The following is a 16,587-nucleotide window of genomic DNA, read 5'->3' on the forward strand; positions in this document are numbered from 1 at the left end:
CTCCCCTAATGTTCAGCTCTCACGCTGAATTTGACACCCTTCTGGAATCTGCATGGAAACAACCGGACAAGAGGTTCCCGGGAAGGAAGGAAGAAGGGTCAAGTGCGTTACCTATTCGCCAAGGACCTTGTCTCTAACGTAGTTTCCTCTTCCTCGGTGGATCCACCAATTTCCCACCTTTCTAAGGCTACTACATTGCCGCTAGCAGACACGGCTGCCTTCAAGGATCCGACGCACAAGAAGGTGGAGTCCTTGGCGAAGTTTGCCTCTGAAGCAGCAGGCTCTTCTCTGCTTCCTACCTTCGCCTCTGCATGGGTGTCCAAGGCCCTGTCGGTGTGGTACTCAAACTCCGTCAGGGTATCCTAGCGGGATCCCTCCCAGAGGATCTGTCTGCTTTGGTTCCCCAATGCTTTAAAGCTGGGGACTTTCTGTGCGCAGCTTCCATACGGTCAGGCCGTTGTGCTGCCTTTGCTGTAGGTCATCTAGCGGTCCTCCGCCGTTCCTTGTGGCTTAAGGCGTGGGATGCGGATGCCGCCTCCAAAAGGTCTCTCACCGAGCTTCCTTTTACTGCCTCAAAATACGGCTCACTCTACTTCCCAAAGGAAGTACTCTCCTTTCTGGTCCTTCTGGACTTTTGGCCACAATAAGGGGTCTGGGCAGGCGCCTTCGCGGAACAAGAAGGCTCCCTCGTTTCGGGCGCGCCTGTCTTGGAAGCCGGACACCGACCGTTCCGGCCGTTTTGCAGCCAAATCGGGCAATCTGCAAACCCACTTCCGCATGAAGTGAAGCCCCCACCCTCAGATTTTTGTCAAAGATTCTCCTCTGGGTGGAAAACATGGTTCCGGCCATTTTGGTGGTTCACATTCCGGGTGTACTCGACTGGGAAGCAGACTTCCTCAGCCGGTCCTCAGCTGACCCCAGCGAGTAGTCTCTACATCCAGAGGTCTTTGCGCAGATCTGTGACCTCTTGGGCATTCCAGACGGGGACCTTTTCGCGTCTCGGCACAATCGGAAGATTCTTTCATTCGTGTCAAAGTTCCGGGACCCCCTGGCTCTAGCCGTGGATGCCATAGTGACTCCTTGGCTTGGTTTCCCATGCCCTATCTGTTCCCTCCCCTTTCGCTCATTCCCAGGGTTCTGAGGAAGCCCAAGCGGAGGACGTCCCCGCCATACTGGTAGCTCCAGTTTGGCCCCGGTGGACGTGGTACGCCGACGTGGTCAGGCTCCTGGACGATGCTCCGCTGCGCCTTCCACTTCGTCTGGACTGCTGTCGCAGGTTCCTCTTTGCCACCCCAATTTACAGTTGCTGCATTTGACGGCGTGGCGGTTGAGACCGCGGTTTTGAGAGACCGCAGGTTCTCTTCCCAAGTCATTCGCACCATGCTCAGGGCTCGTAAGCCCTCCTCGGCAAAAATTTACCACCGTACCTGGCGGTCTTATTTTCGTTGATGTGAAGCTCAGGTCTTGTCTCCTGTTACTTTTTCTGTCCCCGTCTTCTCTCCTTCTTGCAGCCGGGGTTGGAACTGGGGTTGTCTCTCAGTTCCCTTAAGGGTCAGGTTTCGGCCCTTTCTATTCTTTTTCAGCATCCTCTGGCTTCTAATTCTCATTTCCGAACCTTCCTTCAAGGAGTGGTGCATGCTGCCCCTCTTTATCGGTCACCTTCTCCCCCTTGGGCCTTGAATCTGGTTCTGGGTGTCCTCCAAGGTGAACCTCTTGAACCCCTTAGGGAGGTGTCCCTGTGCCTCCTTTCTTGGAAAGTGGCGTTTCTTGTTGCTATCTTGTTGTCTGAGTTGGCAGCTCTCTCCTGCCGTTCTGTTTCTGGTGATTCACCAGGACAAGGTTGTCTTCCGACCAGATCCTTCCTTTTTGTCTGAGGTTGTTTCGGCCTTTCATCTCAATGAGGACATTGTTCTTCCGTCCTTTTGTCCCGCTCCTCCTCATCCTAAGGAGCGTTTACTCCACAATCTGGATGTGGTTCGGCTGTTAGGTCTTACCGCTCTATCTCTTTTTCGTTTCGTCAGTGTGATTCCTTTTTAGTCCTTACGGAAGGTCGTCGTAAGGGACAACCTGCTTCCAAGGCCACCATTTATCGGTGGATCCAATCTGCCATTTCGGAAGCCTATCGCTGTAGGGGGAAGATTCCTCCCTTCAGGATTGTGGCTCATTCTACCCATTTCTGTTGGGGCATCCTGGGCTCTCCAGAACAAAGCCTCGGCCTCGCAGATTTGCAAGACTGCTACTTGGTCGTCTTTGCACACTTTCTCAAGGTTCTACCGGGTTCATACCTTCGCATCGGCTGATGCTAGTCTGGGCCGTAAAATGCTGCAGGCGGCAGTGGAACAGCCGACTACCTGACTGATTATCTGCCCACCCAAGGGACGGCTTTGGTACGTCCCATGGTCTGTCCCCCAATGGAGCCGATAGAGAAAAGGAGATTTAACACCGTAAAATCTCTTTCTCGAAGGATCCATTGGGGGACACAGCTCCCGCCCTTTTGGGTTTCTCTTTGGTTCTCTGTCCGAGGGTGTGTTCAGTTATATCCTTTCTTCTGGTTCTCGGACAGTTCGTGTTTTTTTCTTGACCTGTCGGTCCTCTCCTATTGCTCTGGTACTAAAACTGATTAGCTCAGGGCCTGGAGGCGGGTATATCCTGCTGGGAGGAGCCGACTTCTTTGTTGCCATAGTGTCATACCTCCTAGAGACAGCAGCATACACCCACGGTCTGTGTCCTCCAATGGATCCTTTGAGAAAGAGATTTTGCGGTAAGTGTTAAAAAATCTCCTTATTGGGGTGAAAATCACGTAAGTATTGTGAGAAAACCGGCACACACAGGTACAGACACTATATTATGAACTACACTAACTTTACAGCCCCTGTAGCATAGTCAAATAAAAAAAAAATCCTGGAATACCCCTTTAATGTATTTGCACCCTCCGAATAGGGGACATTCCCAATAGTGGATGCGGACATACCAAATAGAGTGGACAATAGGGGACAAAACTCTCCCAATAGAGAACAACCAGGCTTATGTGCCGGCACTAACTTGTACACAGGGTCGCTGTCAGGGGGCCCAGCCAATACCCCAGTAAGGGGCCCAGGCCACTGCTGCACCCCCTGCAGAAGTTTAAACAGTGGTCTCCTGCTTCTATATGTCCTCCGACCACATCATTCACCCCACTGTGCCACTTTTTCCTCCTGTGCCAAATCATCCCCCCCCCTTTATTACCCCCTGTGCCATATAACTTCCTCTTGATCCCCCCCCCACCCCGTGCTATTTCATTCCCCCTTTATTACTCTGCAAATTCATCATCCCCTCTTTACCACCCTTGGTGCCATTTCATTTCCCCTTTTTCTCCTGTGCCACCTTATAAAGAAGGGGGTGATGAATTTACATAGAGGGCAATAAAGGGGAAATTAAATTGCACCGGGGTAGCAAGAGGAAATGATGTGGCAGAGGGGTAAGGCAGAGGGGATAATTTGGCACTGGGGATAGGGGGTGATTAAACCGCACTGGGAGATTCTGCTGTATTATTGCTTTTTGTCATGTTTTTACAGTACCGTATATACTCGAGTATAAGCCGACCCGAGTATAAGCCGAGACCCCTAATTTCAACCCAAAATCCCAGGAAAAGTTATTGACTCGAGTATAAGCCTAGGGTGGGAAATACTTCATCCCCCCCTGTCATCATCCAGACCCGTCATTAACATCCTCATCATCCCCTTGTCATCATCCCACACATCCCCCCTTCATCATCCCCTTGTCATCATCCCACACATCCCCTTATCATCCCACACATCCCCCCTTCATCATCCCCTTGTCATCATCCCACACATCCCCTTATCATCCCACACATCCCCCCTTCATCATCCCCTTGTCATCATCCCACACATCCCCCCTTCATCATCCCCTTGTCATCATCCCACACATCCCCTTATCCCACACATCCCCCCTTCATCATCCCCTTGTCATCATCCCACACATCCCCTTATCCCACACATCCCCCCTTCATCATCCCCTTGTCATCATCCCACACATCCCCCCTTCATCATCCCCTTGTCATCATCCCACACATCCCCTTATCATCCCACACATCCCCCCTTCATCATCCCCTTGTAATCATCCCACACCCCCCCCTTCATCATCCCCACCCCCCTTCATCATCCCCACACCCCCCCCCCCCCTTCATCATCCTCTTCTCATCATTCGCCCTCAGTGGTCTTCAACCTGCGGACCTCCAGAGGTTTCAAAACTACAACTCCCAGCAAGCCCGGGCAGCCATCGGCTGTCCGGGCTTGCTGGGAGTTGTAGTTTTGAAACCTCCGGAGGTCCGCAGGTTGAAGACCACTGCGGCCTTCAACCTGCGGACCTCCAGAGGTTTCAAAACTACAACTCCCAGCAAGCCCGGGCAGCCATCGGCTGTCCGGGCTTGCTGGGAGTTGTAGTTTTGAAACCTCCGGAGGTCCGCAGGTTGAAGACCACTGCGGCCTTCAACATCATCCAGCCCCCTCTCACCCCCTTTAGTTCTGAGTACTCACCTCCGCTCGGCGCTGGTCCGGTCCTGCAGGGCTGTCCGGTAAGGAGGTGGTCCGGTGAGGAGGTGGTCCGGGCTGCTATCTTCACCGGGGGCGCCTCTTCTCCGCGCTTCCGGCCCGGAATAGAGCCGTTGCCTTGACAACGACGTATCTGCGTCGTTGTCAAGGCAACGTGACTATTCTGAGGCCGGGCCCGAAGCGCTTAGAAGAGGCCTCCCCGGTGAAGATAGCAGCCCGGACCACCTCCTCACCGGACCACCTCCTTACCGGACAGCCCTGCAGGACCGGACCAGCGCCGAGCGGAGGTGAGTACTCAGAACTAAAGGGGGTGAGAGGGGGCTGGATGATGTTGAAGGCCGCAGTGGTCTTCAACCTGCGGACCTCCGGAGGTTTCAAAACTACAACTCCCAGCAAGCCCGGACAGCCGATGGCTGCCCGGGCTTGCTGGGAGTTGTAGTTTTGAAACCTCTGGAGGTCCGCAGGTTGAAGACCACTGCGGGTGGGGGAGTTCACTCGAGTATAAGCCGAGGGGGGTGTTTTCAGCACGAAAAATCGTGCTGAAAAACTCGGCCTATACTCGAGTATATACGGTAATTACACTCTGGAGTGAGTACATATTCCATCATTAGAAAGATTTTGGAGCCTTTTTTTCCCTATAGGGGACACTTTTTTTTTTTTTATTCCCCGTGAGTGTCTGCTATTGGGAGATTCTACTGTATATCTTATGTGTTGTTTTGTTTGCTTTATGTTTATTTTATTAATTTGTATTGTAAAAATAAGGTGGTGAAGTCATTTAGTTTCAGCAGGGATTTTTTATTAAATTTATGACTTGAATTTTTCTAGATGCACATGGAGGAACCTTGTTTTGACTTTCTAAGGACTAAGCAGACTCTTGGGTAAGAGGCCAGGGTGATCGATGTAATGTATGTTGTGACTTAGTGATGATAGTCTCATATATTTATTCCCATTTCAATTGTCTACAGGTACCATGTATATCCCACCTGCAGAAATACTTCTGGAATTCTGGGATTTTCAGTCACTGTGGAAACGCAAGCAAGTAAATTCAAGTGAGTGAAATGTGATGGTCTTTTTTATTTTATTTTTTTATTAAGACAATAGCCCCACTGATCGTACATTGATGACATCCTTGTGATATGTCACTATCCCTTTAAAGTGTCACTCTCATTTGTCCTAGAGACATGTCCGTTTTAGTCAGTCAAGGTCCCTGTGCTGAGACCTCCACTGATCAGGAGAACGAGCGGGGATAAGCGTGCTGTAGTGACCAAATCCATGCTACTTGCTTATCTCAGCTTGTTCTCCTGATCGGTGGAGGTCTCAGCACTTAGACCCCCAACTAAACAAAACTTTTGACATGCCTCTAGGGCAGTGTTTTCCAATCAGTATGTCTCCAGCTATTGCAAAACTACAACTCCCAGCATGCTGTCCGGGAGACGCACTGTTTACAAAAAAAAAAAAAAAACTTCTCTAGGACATTCAGTGCACAAGGTTCCAATGAGAATGCGCCCCTTAAACGAGCCATGTTTGATGCACATACAGTCAAAATCCCAGCAGACATCTAAATAGTAGAACAGAGCACGTCCAGTATCCACTTTGTGAATTAGAATTTATTCCAGCACTGGCATAAAACAATAGCAACGGTTCGACCTTTTACAAGTTGTCAAGCTTCTCTAGGACATGTAAAATGGTTTTAACCAATAATCATAAGTGGCGCTAATTATACAACCCTTTATATCTCTATATTATACACCCCCTATATCTCTATATTATACACCCCCTATATCTCTAAATTATACACCCCCTATATCTCTCTATTATACACCCCCCATATCTCTATATTATATACCCCCCCTATATGTCTATATTATACACCCCCCCCTATATCTCTATATTATACACCCCCTATATCTCTATATTATACACCCCCCTATATCTCTATTATATACCTCCCTATATCTCTATAGTATACACCCCCTTAATGTCTATATTATACACCCCCCTATATCTCTCTAGTATACACCCCCCTATATCTCTATATTATACACCCCCTCTATATTGTACACCCCCTATATGTCTATATTATACACCCCCTATATGTCTATATTATACACCCCCCTATATCTCTATATTATACACCCCGTATATCTCTATATTATACACCCCTATGTCTATATTATACATCCCCCTATATCTCTATATTATGCACCCCCCTATATCTCTATATTATACACCCCCCTATATCTCTATATTATACACCCCCCTATATCTCTATATTATACACCCCCTATATCTCTATATTATGCACCCCCTATATCTCTATATTATGCACCCCCCCTATATCTCTATATTATACACCCCCCCTATACCTCTATATTATACACCCCCTATATCTCTATATTATACACCCCCTATATCTCTATATTATACACCCCCTATATCTCTATATTATACACCCCCTATATCTCTATATTATATAGCCCCCTATATCTCTATATTATACACCTCCTATATCTCTATATTATACACCCCCTATATCTCTATATTATACACCCCCTATATGTCTATATTATACACCCCCAATATCTCTATATTATACACCCCCCTATATGTCTATATTATACACCCCCTATATCTCTATATTATACACCTCCTATATCTCTATATTATACACCTCCTATATCTCTATATTATACACCCCGTATATCTCTATATTATACACCCCCCCTATACCTCTATATTATACACCCCCTATATCTCTATATTATACACCCCCCTATATGTCTATATTATACACCCCGTATATCTCTATATTATACACCCCCTATATCTCTATTATACACCTCCTATATCTCTATATTATACACCCCGTATATCTCTATATTATATAACCCCCTATATCTCTATTATACACCCCCCCTATATATCTATATTATACACCCCCTATATCTCTATATTATACACCCCCTATATCTCTATATTATACACCCCCTATATCTCTATATTATACACCCCCTATATGTCTATATTATACACCCCCCCTATATCTCTATATTATACACCCCCCTATATCTCTATTATATACCTCCCTATATCTCTATAGTATACACCCCCTTAATGTCTATATTATACACCCCTATATCTCTATATTATACACCCCCCCTATATCTCTATATTATACACCCCCCTATATCTCTATAGTATACACCCCCTTAATGTCTATATTATACACCTCCTATATCTCTATATTATACACCCCCTATATCTCTCTAGTATACACCCCCCTATATCTCTATATTATACACCCCCTATATCTCTATATTATACACCCCGTATGTCTCTATATTATACAACCCCCTATATCTCTATATTATACACCCCGTATATCTCTATATTATATAACCCCCTATAATTGTTATCCATGTAATACTATGACTCCACAGTGCTGTATCCACAGTTTTTCATGCTTTCTCTGTCCTCTCCTTTCACCATACAGTAAAATATTAGGAATAGAAGGAGAAGCTGGGGGCTGGTGTCCATCCTGTACACGCACCTTATTCAGGCCAAGAACTCCCGCACTCCAGTACCGGCGGTCCGGCATTGGGAATCCCATATCCCTAATTTGACTAAGGATGTATGGGAGGACATTTTCTCCTCCCACATGTTAGTGTCCCCGGCAGCGAATAATAAATTGATCCAATTGAACATTATACACTATAGTTATATCACTCCTTTAAGGCTCAATAGAATGGGTCGTTCAGACTCCGATGCCTGTCATCGTTGTAGCGCTGCCAGGGCAGACTTTTGGCATTTGATTTGGGCCTGCCCCTATATCGCAGCTTTCTGGCATGCAGTGCTCACTTTTTTAGCTACTCTGGCTCAACCTTCCCTATCTTTTGATCCTTTGATCTGCCTTTTTGGTATCTTAGATGAAGAGATATGGACACATCACGTACGTACGTTTTTGCGGGAAACTCTGTTCTTGGCCAGGAAGGCTATTGCTCTTAAATGGATGGACCCCGGCTCTCCTACCCTGACTCAATGGAAGGCTATGGTAAATGCTACACTGCCTTTCTCACACATAGTGTACAAAAATAGGAAGTGCCCGGGTAAATTTTATTCTGTGTGGGGTGGTTGGTGTTCCTCTCCCTTGACTCAATGCTCGTACTCTGTGACCCCCTCTGGGACAGTGTAAGATACATTGATGCTATGCTTGCTGTCTGTGGTCTCTACTAACCTTTGTTTCTCTTTCTGTGTACGTTTGTCGATTCTTTTTCTACCTCCTTGGATGCGTGGGTGCCTTTCGGGGTTATTTATCATGGGTTATTTGATGGTACCACTAACTAGTGATAGTATTGGTGCTCCTCGCGGGATGGTATAAGATTGCTAATTTTGGCGAATGTTCGCCTTCTTGTTCTATTTTGTTTTCAGTTTACCTACCTCAGTTGGGTAGTGTTTTATGACTTCGATGTATACCATGTGATGTAACCTGGAGTATCCTGTCGCTTGCATTCTGTAATTTGATGTAAGGTCTCATGACCCTTTTCTATGTACTGTAGATATGCTCCGTGTTCACTTTAATGGGCCTGTGGTCTAAAGTTATTTACTTTTCAATAAAACGAATTTAAAAAAAAGAAGGAGAAGCTAACCCACATGTGGTTCATTCATACTCAGCGCTGTTCTTCTTGCACAATCGCACACACTCCTCCACATTTAAGGTCCGAGGTCTTGCAAGACTTCTTACACAGGCAGCGATGGCCTCCTGAAGCCGACTGATAAAATATCCAGACAGTAAATCAGGTTACACAGTGTATTCATCTAGGAACTGCGAAATGTTCTCTCTGGAGGCTCTAAAATCCATTAATGATATTGATTCACCCATAAATGATGGCAGAAATGTACAGACACATTGTGTCCAGAGCAGAGGTGCGGGGTCTGGTCACACAGCCATGTGGAGAGGATCAGGGGGTTTGTACAAACATTCTCCATAATGACATTTGTAATATACATAAGTTTGGAATACTGCAGCTGGTTTGGAACAGTGGGAAGGCGTATGCCAGGTTATATGTTTAAAGGGGAACTCCAGTACATATCCCCTATCCACAGAATCCTGTAGATAGGGTATAAATGGTTGATCACGGTGTGTCTGACTACTGAGACCCCAGCGATCTCTAAATTTACGTTTTTAAAAGTGTGTGTTATGCACTGATAAATACGGTACTCATGTACCGGAGTTCCCCTATAAGTGGGTGTTTACAAGCGATTTGAAGTTTTTGCCAATTATTTTAACACTGCTGCATTTGTATAGATTTAGGCTATGTTCACATGGCGGAAAATTTGCCCCAAAAGTTTTCTAATACCTACCCGTCCATCCCAGTCATGAGAAGGTGGATCTGTATCTTATTGTGTCACTTATACCTGGTCAGGCCATGCTCTCCTGTGTGCAGAGGAGTCTAATACATGGGGATCTTTAACAGTACCACAACTTTTTTGTTTTGTTCCCGTGCAGCTCTGAATTAGTGGACAAGAAAATAGAAGAATTTCTGGTTTGCTTTGGGGACAAAATTGAGAACTTTACAGATGACACCTTCAAAACACAGGTAACAGATATTAAGAAATAAATTGCGTCTCGGAATGTCACTTGCACTGCTTTCTTGTCTGGGTTGTTACCTCTCTGGGTTGTTACCTGTCTGGGTTGTTACCTCTCTGGGTTGTTACCTCTCTGGGTTGTTACCTCTCTTGGTTGTTACCTCTCTGGGTTGTTACCTCTCTGGGTTGTTACCTCTCTGGGTTGTTACCTCTCTGGGTTGTTACCTCTCTGGGTTGTTACCTCTCTGGGTTGTTACCTCTCTGGGTTGTTACCTCTCTGGGTTGTTACCTGTCTGGGTTGTTACCTGTCTGGGTTGTTACCTCTCTGGATTGTTACTATACTAAATCTAAAGAAACCAGCGTTGATCCATAGGGTGAGGCTGGTACCTATATTGGCTTCTCACCTCTGCTAGTTGGGTCATGCCTCACCAAATCTGATCTGCCAGGACTGCAGGAGACTTTGCTAGGCACCCCTGGACCAAAGTAGAATAGTGAAGATCCTTATTGGTTATAGTACAATAGATGCATTGAATGCAGCGGAGCTTTTGTCTTCATCTGGGTCGTATGAAATAGTGATCAATTTCTTTAAGAGATGTCAGTCTGTACAGCACTCCTGAACTGAGCATTAGTTTAAAGAGAACCTCTCATGAACTTGTTAAATTTTATAATCATCCCAGATCACTGCCTCCATCATGATTAACCACCTCCTGCCTTCATTTTTATTATTTGTTAGTTTTCTACCTTGATATTGCTCTGTATTTTCTGCTCAGTCTCAGTCAGATTTACAGACTGGGAAGGGGCGTTCCCCAGCAGGAGTGACATCATCTGAAGCCATACGGGGAGAACTTCCTCCCTCACTCTGCTACACAGCCCAGAGCAGTTCAGTGTGAGATGAGATATGATTGGCTAAGGCTGCACACATACCCCTCAGCACTCCAGACTGTATTTCCTTATTTTGGACTTCTGCCAGGGCAGCAGGAGTCCAAAGTCTGTGCAAGAGATGGGGGGAAATGTGCTCTGGACAAGTAGGGAGACACCTAGTGGCAGCTTTTTTTTTTTTAACACAAATGAAACTTAGAAAACTTAATTTTTTTTCTTTTTACAAACTTCATTAGAAAGATTTTTTATTTATCATGAGTGCAATAGCAAAAATTTATTTTAATTATAGTGCCCATTTAATAGGTTTGGTCCTTCTCTCTGTAGGTCAAGGCTTTAATAAAGTTGAAGGAATGCGAGGACACGCACCTTGGTGAAGAAGTGGACAGGAACTGGGAAGAAGTCCTCACTCAGCAGTATCTTTTCGACCGCTTGGAGCATGAGGTAAACTACTAAAACTTTTATCTAAATCACTAATCTAATTTTGACCACCTATAACTTTTTTATTTTTCCATATATAGGGCGGTATGAAGGCTCATTTTTTGTGCCGTCATCTGTACTTTTTATCGATGCCACATTTGCATATATAAAACTTTTAGATCATTTTTTAAAATGTTATTTAATTTTTTTATAAAATGTGACAAAAAAGCAACATTTTTGACGATTACGCTGTTCGCCGTACGGGATCATTAACATTATATTTTGATAGTTCGGACATTTATGCACGCGGGGATACCAAATATGTTTATAAAAAAAATTTTTTACAGGCGTAAAATGGGAAAAACGGACAAATTCATTTTTATTGGGGGAGGGGATTTTTCACCACCTATGGGAGGGGGCGAACATGCTCCAGGGACTGATTGTAACGGGGTGCTGCGTGCAAGATCACAGGGGGTCCCCAGCGGCGGGACCCCCGTGATCAGGCATCTTTATCCCCTATCCTTTGGATAGGGGATAAGATGTCTTAGCGCCGGAGTATCCCTTTAAGGACACAGCCCATTTTGGCCTTAAGGATGTAGCCAATTTTATTTTTGCATTTTCGTTTTTTCCTCCTCACCTTCTAAAAATAACACTTTTACATTTCCATCCACAGACGTGTATGAGGGCTTGTTTTCTGTGCAACCAGTTGTTCTTTGTAATTGCATCACTCATTTTACCATAAAATGTATGGCAAAATAAAAAAAACATACAATTTGTGTTGGGAAATTGAAAAGAAAACTGCAATTTTGCAAAATGTTGGAAGTTTTTTTTTACGCTGTACAATTTATGGTAAAAATTACATGTTTTCTTTATTCTGTGAGTCAGTACGATTAAAATGATACCCATTAGAGATGAGCGAACTTACAGTAAATTCGATTCGTCACGAACTTCTCGGCTCGGCAGTTGATGACATCCTGCATAAATTAGTTCAGCTTTCAGGTGCTCCGGTGGGCTAGAAAAGGTGGATACAGTCCTAGGAAAGAGTCTCCTTGGACTGTATCCACCTTTTCCAGCCCACGGGAGCACCTGAAAGCTGAACTAATTTATGCAGGATAAGTCATCAACTGCCGAGCCGAGAAGTTCATGACGAATCGAATTTACTGTAAGTTCGCTCATCTCTAATACCCATGATTACATACTTTACTATTATTGTACCGGTTTTAAAAAAAAATCTCAAACTTTTTAACCAAATTAGTGTGTTCAAAATCCCTTTGTTCCTGATTTATTGTCTTCTTGCTGCTCATTCAGCTGTCCTAGTGTGAGGGAGGAAGGGGGGGGCGTGGCTGTGATCACAGCACAGCTGGCAGCTCAGAGTCTTCTCCTCTCTGTTTACAACTGCACATGCAGAGAGAAGCTAGATCGGAGCTCAGATAGTAAAATGAATGAGGGCATGCAGTAAGGAGTCAGGATTATGCCCTGCTGTGCTATGAGTACAGTGCTGGCTCCTGCCTGTCTGATTGGCAGGCAGGGAGCAGTGCTGAGCTTGTCGGTGTCCCTGCTGCAGTCTGAGATTTCGGACTCCAGCATGAGTCTGAAATCTATTTAAAAAAAAAAAAAAAAAAGGCTTGCGGCCAGGACTGGTAGGTAGACCCCTAGTGGTCATTTTTTCGAAGTGGAAAATTAAATAGAAAGAAGCATATTTTTTTATAACATGCAATTGTAAAGTTATTCTGCATACATCTATATATATAAAACTTAACGTGTGTGTGTGTCTATGTTCCAGCATCACGTCCAAATGGCTAAAGATATTAACATGAAACTTGGCACACATGTTACTTATATGTCAACAACAAACATAGGATAGGTAATTTAACCCTTACTCACCCCCATTTGCCAGGGGCGGGGTTTATGTTTAAAGTCCCATACAAGTCTATGGGAAATATATGTTACTGCATAACTTCCAAACGGCTAGATATTTTGATAATACTTGGTCACATGTTACTTATATGTCCACCTAAAATATAGGATAGTTAATTTAACCCTTAACTACCCCCATTTGTGAGTGTCGGGGTTTTTGTTTAACCCCTTAAGGACGCAGGACGTAAATGTACGTCCTGGTGAGGTGGTACTTAACGCACCAGGACGTACATTTACGTCCTAAGCATAACCGCGGGCATCGGAGCGATGCCCGTGTTATGCGCGGCTGATCCCGGCTGCTGATCGCAGCCAGGGACCCGCCGGCAATGGCCGACGCCCGCGATCTCGTGGGCGTCCGCCATTAACCCCTCAGGTGCCGGGATCAATACAGATCCCGGCATCTGCGGCAGTTCGCGATTTAAATGAACGATCGGATCGCCCGCAGTGCTGCAGCGGGGATCCGATCATTCATAACGCCGCACGGAGGTCCCCTCTCCTTCCTCCGTGCGGCTCCCGGCATCTCCTGCTCTGGTCTGTGATCGAGCAGACCAGAGCAGAAGATGACCGAAAACACTGATCTGTTCTATGTCCTATACATAGAACAGATCAGTATTAGCAATCATGGTATTGCTATGAATAGTCCCCTATGGGGACTATTCAAGTGTAAAAAAAAAAATGTAAAAAAATGTAAAAGTAAAAGTAAAAAAAAAGTGAAAAATCCCCTCCCCCAATAAAAAAGTAAAACGTCAGTTTTTTCCTATTTTACCCCCAAAAAGCGTAAAAAACATTTTTTATAGACATATTTGGTATCGCCGCGTGCGTAAATGTCCGAACTATTAAAATAAAATGTTAATGATCCCGTACGGTGAACGGCGTGAACGAAAATAAATTTAAAAAGTCCAAAATTCCTACTTTTTTAATACATTTTATTAAAAAAAAATTATAAAAAATATATTAAGTTTTTTATATGCAAATGTGGTATCAAAAAAAAGTACAGATTATGGCGCAAAAAATGAGCCCCCATACTGCCACTTATACGGAAAAATAAAAAAGTTATAGGTCATCAAAATAAAGGGATTATAAACGTACTAATTTGGTTAAAAAGTTTGTGATTTTTTATTAAGCGCAACAATAATATAAAAGTATATAATAATGGGTATCATTTTAATCGTATTGACCCTCAGAATAAAGAACACGTCATTTTTACCATAAATTGTACGGCGTGAAAACAAAACCTTCCAAAATTAGCAAAATTGCGTTTTTCGTTTTCATTTCCCCACAAAAATAGTGTTTTTTGGTTGCGCCATACATTTTATGATATAATGAGTGATGTCATTACAAAGGACAACTGGTCGCGCAAAAAACAAGTGGATGAAAATATAAAAGAGTTATGATTTTTAGAAGGCGAGGAGGAAAAAATGAAAACGTAAAAATTAAATTGTCTGAGTCCTTAAGGCCAAAATGGGCTGAGTTCTTAAGGGGTTAAAGTCCCATGCAAATCAATGGGAAATGTATGTTCTCACATAACTTCCGTACGGCTGGAGATATTTCAATACCTGGTACACATATTACAGGTCGGGATAGGAGGTCGGCATATAAGGACGGGATATGGGGTTGGGATATGACAACAATATATGAGGTCGGGATAGGGGGTCAAAAGCTTTCTCCTTTGTTTATTTTCCTCCCCAACAAGGATTAGGAAGGAAAAACCGGGCAACGTCGGGTATTCAGCTAGTATATATATATATATATAATATAAAACTGTATGTGTGTATGTTCCAGCATCATGTCCAAATGGTTAAAGATATTAACATGAAACTTGGCACACATTTTACTTATATATCAACAACAAACATATGATAGGTGATTTAACCCTTACGCACCTCTATTTGCCAAGGTCAGGGTTTTTGTTTAAAGTCCCATGCAATTTAATGGGAAATGTATGTTCCCACATAACTTCCGTACGGCTGGAGATATTTCAATAATACCTGGTACACATATTACTTACATGTCAAATAAAAAGATATGATAGTTAAATTAACACTTACCTACACTCTTATATAAAAGATGGGTTTTTGTTTCAAGTCCAATGCGAGTATATGGGACTTCCAGTACCTTACTCTATAAGCTCCGTTCTGCATCTCCTGGTGAATGTGTCAATACGGCTTGCAAGCCACACCTCATCTCACAAAGAGAGGAGGTCGGGATATGACAACAATATATGAGGATGGGATATGAAGTCAAAAGCTTCCTCCTTTTTGATTTTCCTCCCCAAGAAGGATTAGGAAGGAAAAACCGGGCAACGCCGGGTACTCAGCTAGTAATAACATAAAAATATCAATTTCATAAGAATTAAATATATTATTTATTATAAATTTTATTATTAAAATATAAATATTTTACCCCAGTGAATTTTTAGCGAATCTTCATACAGCACAGATTTTGTTGCAGACATTTCTGTGACGAGAATCTGTTTCATTCTGGATTTGTTTTGGCAGGACACAGAAAAATAGGCCAGTCCTAGAAATGTCTGCAGTGTGTGAATTTACCCTGAAACATTTATAAAATATAAACTGAACGGCCAATTTCCATTTAACCATCCATTTAAATTTTTTTTTTTTTCAGATTGATGTCCTGAAGACATTTAAAAAAGGAGACTTGACCAGCTGGTTCCAGGCTCACAGAGGCTGCGACAGGAAGGTTTTGAGTGTACACGTGAGTTCTCTTTTGATGTTCTATTCTAGCCCATTTGATTACATCTTGTAACGCTTGTTCTGTACTTTTGGGCTACCATTAGCAATGGCTGGCATTCCAATGGAACAGACAAGCAAACACTCTCCCAGAGACACAGAAAGGTGTCAAAAGTTTTGATCTGTCAGGACCTGGGTGTCACAACCCCCCACTGATTATAAGAACAAGGCAGGAGAAGCACGCTGCTGTACAGATCACTCCCCAGCTCAGTGCAATCTTCCTCCAGTCGAAGGAGATCGGCTTTATTATAAATCTATATGAAGCACATCTGCAACTGGGCAGAGATTGCAGCAAGCCATTGAGTGAAGCACCACGCACTTCTCAATGCATCCTTCTTATTTTCGGTGGGGGTCTGAACCTTTGAGATATCTCTGTCAAAGTTTTTTTTTTAAATGACAGACATTATAAAGTGTATAGAAAGAGGAAGAGACCTGTCAATCAATCCCAGCATCGCAAGGTGAAGCCGGCCCCCTTGACTATTTGCCAC

At 43.9% G+C, this 16,587-nt stretch overlaps 1 protein-coding gene across 1 annotated transcript in view; it reads left to right on the forward strand.

Moving 5' to 3' along the window:
• NRDC (nardilysin convertase) overlaps positions 1-16,587 on the forward strand; it is a 73,776-nt gene that overhangs the window by 52,565 nt on the left and 4,624 nt on the right. Inside the window, exons 26-30 of the mRNA XM_056532248.1 lie at positions 5,376-5,428; positions 5,516-5,599; positions 10,057-10,147; positions 11,340-11,456; positions 15,975-16,064. Coding sequence (XP_056388223.1) covers positions 5,376-5,428; positions 5,516-5,599; positions 10,057-10,147; positions 11,340-11,456; positions 15,975-16,064 — 435 coding nt within the window. The remainder of the gene's footprint in view (positions 1-5,375; positions 5,429-5,515; positions 5,600-10,056; positions 10,148-11,339; positions 11,457-15,974; positions 16,065-16,587) is intronic.

This window comes from Hyla sarda, chromosome 7, assembly GCF_029499605.1.
Source record: "Hyla sarda isolate aHylSar1 chromosome 7, aHylSar1.hap1, whole genome shotgun sequence".
Taxonomy (NCBI): Eukaryota; Metazoa; Chordata; class Amphibia; order Anura; family Hylidae; genus Hyla; species Hyla sarda.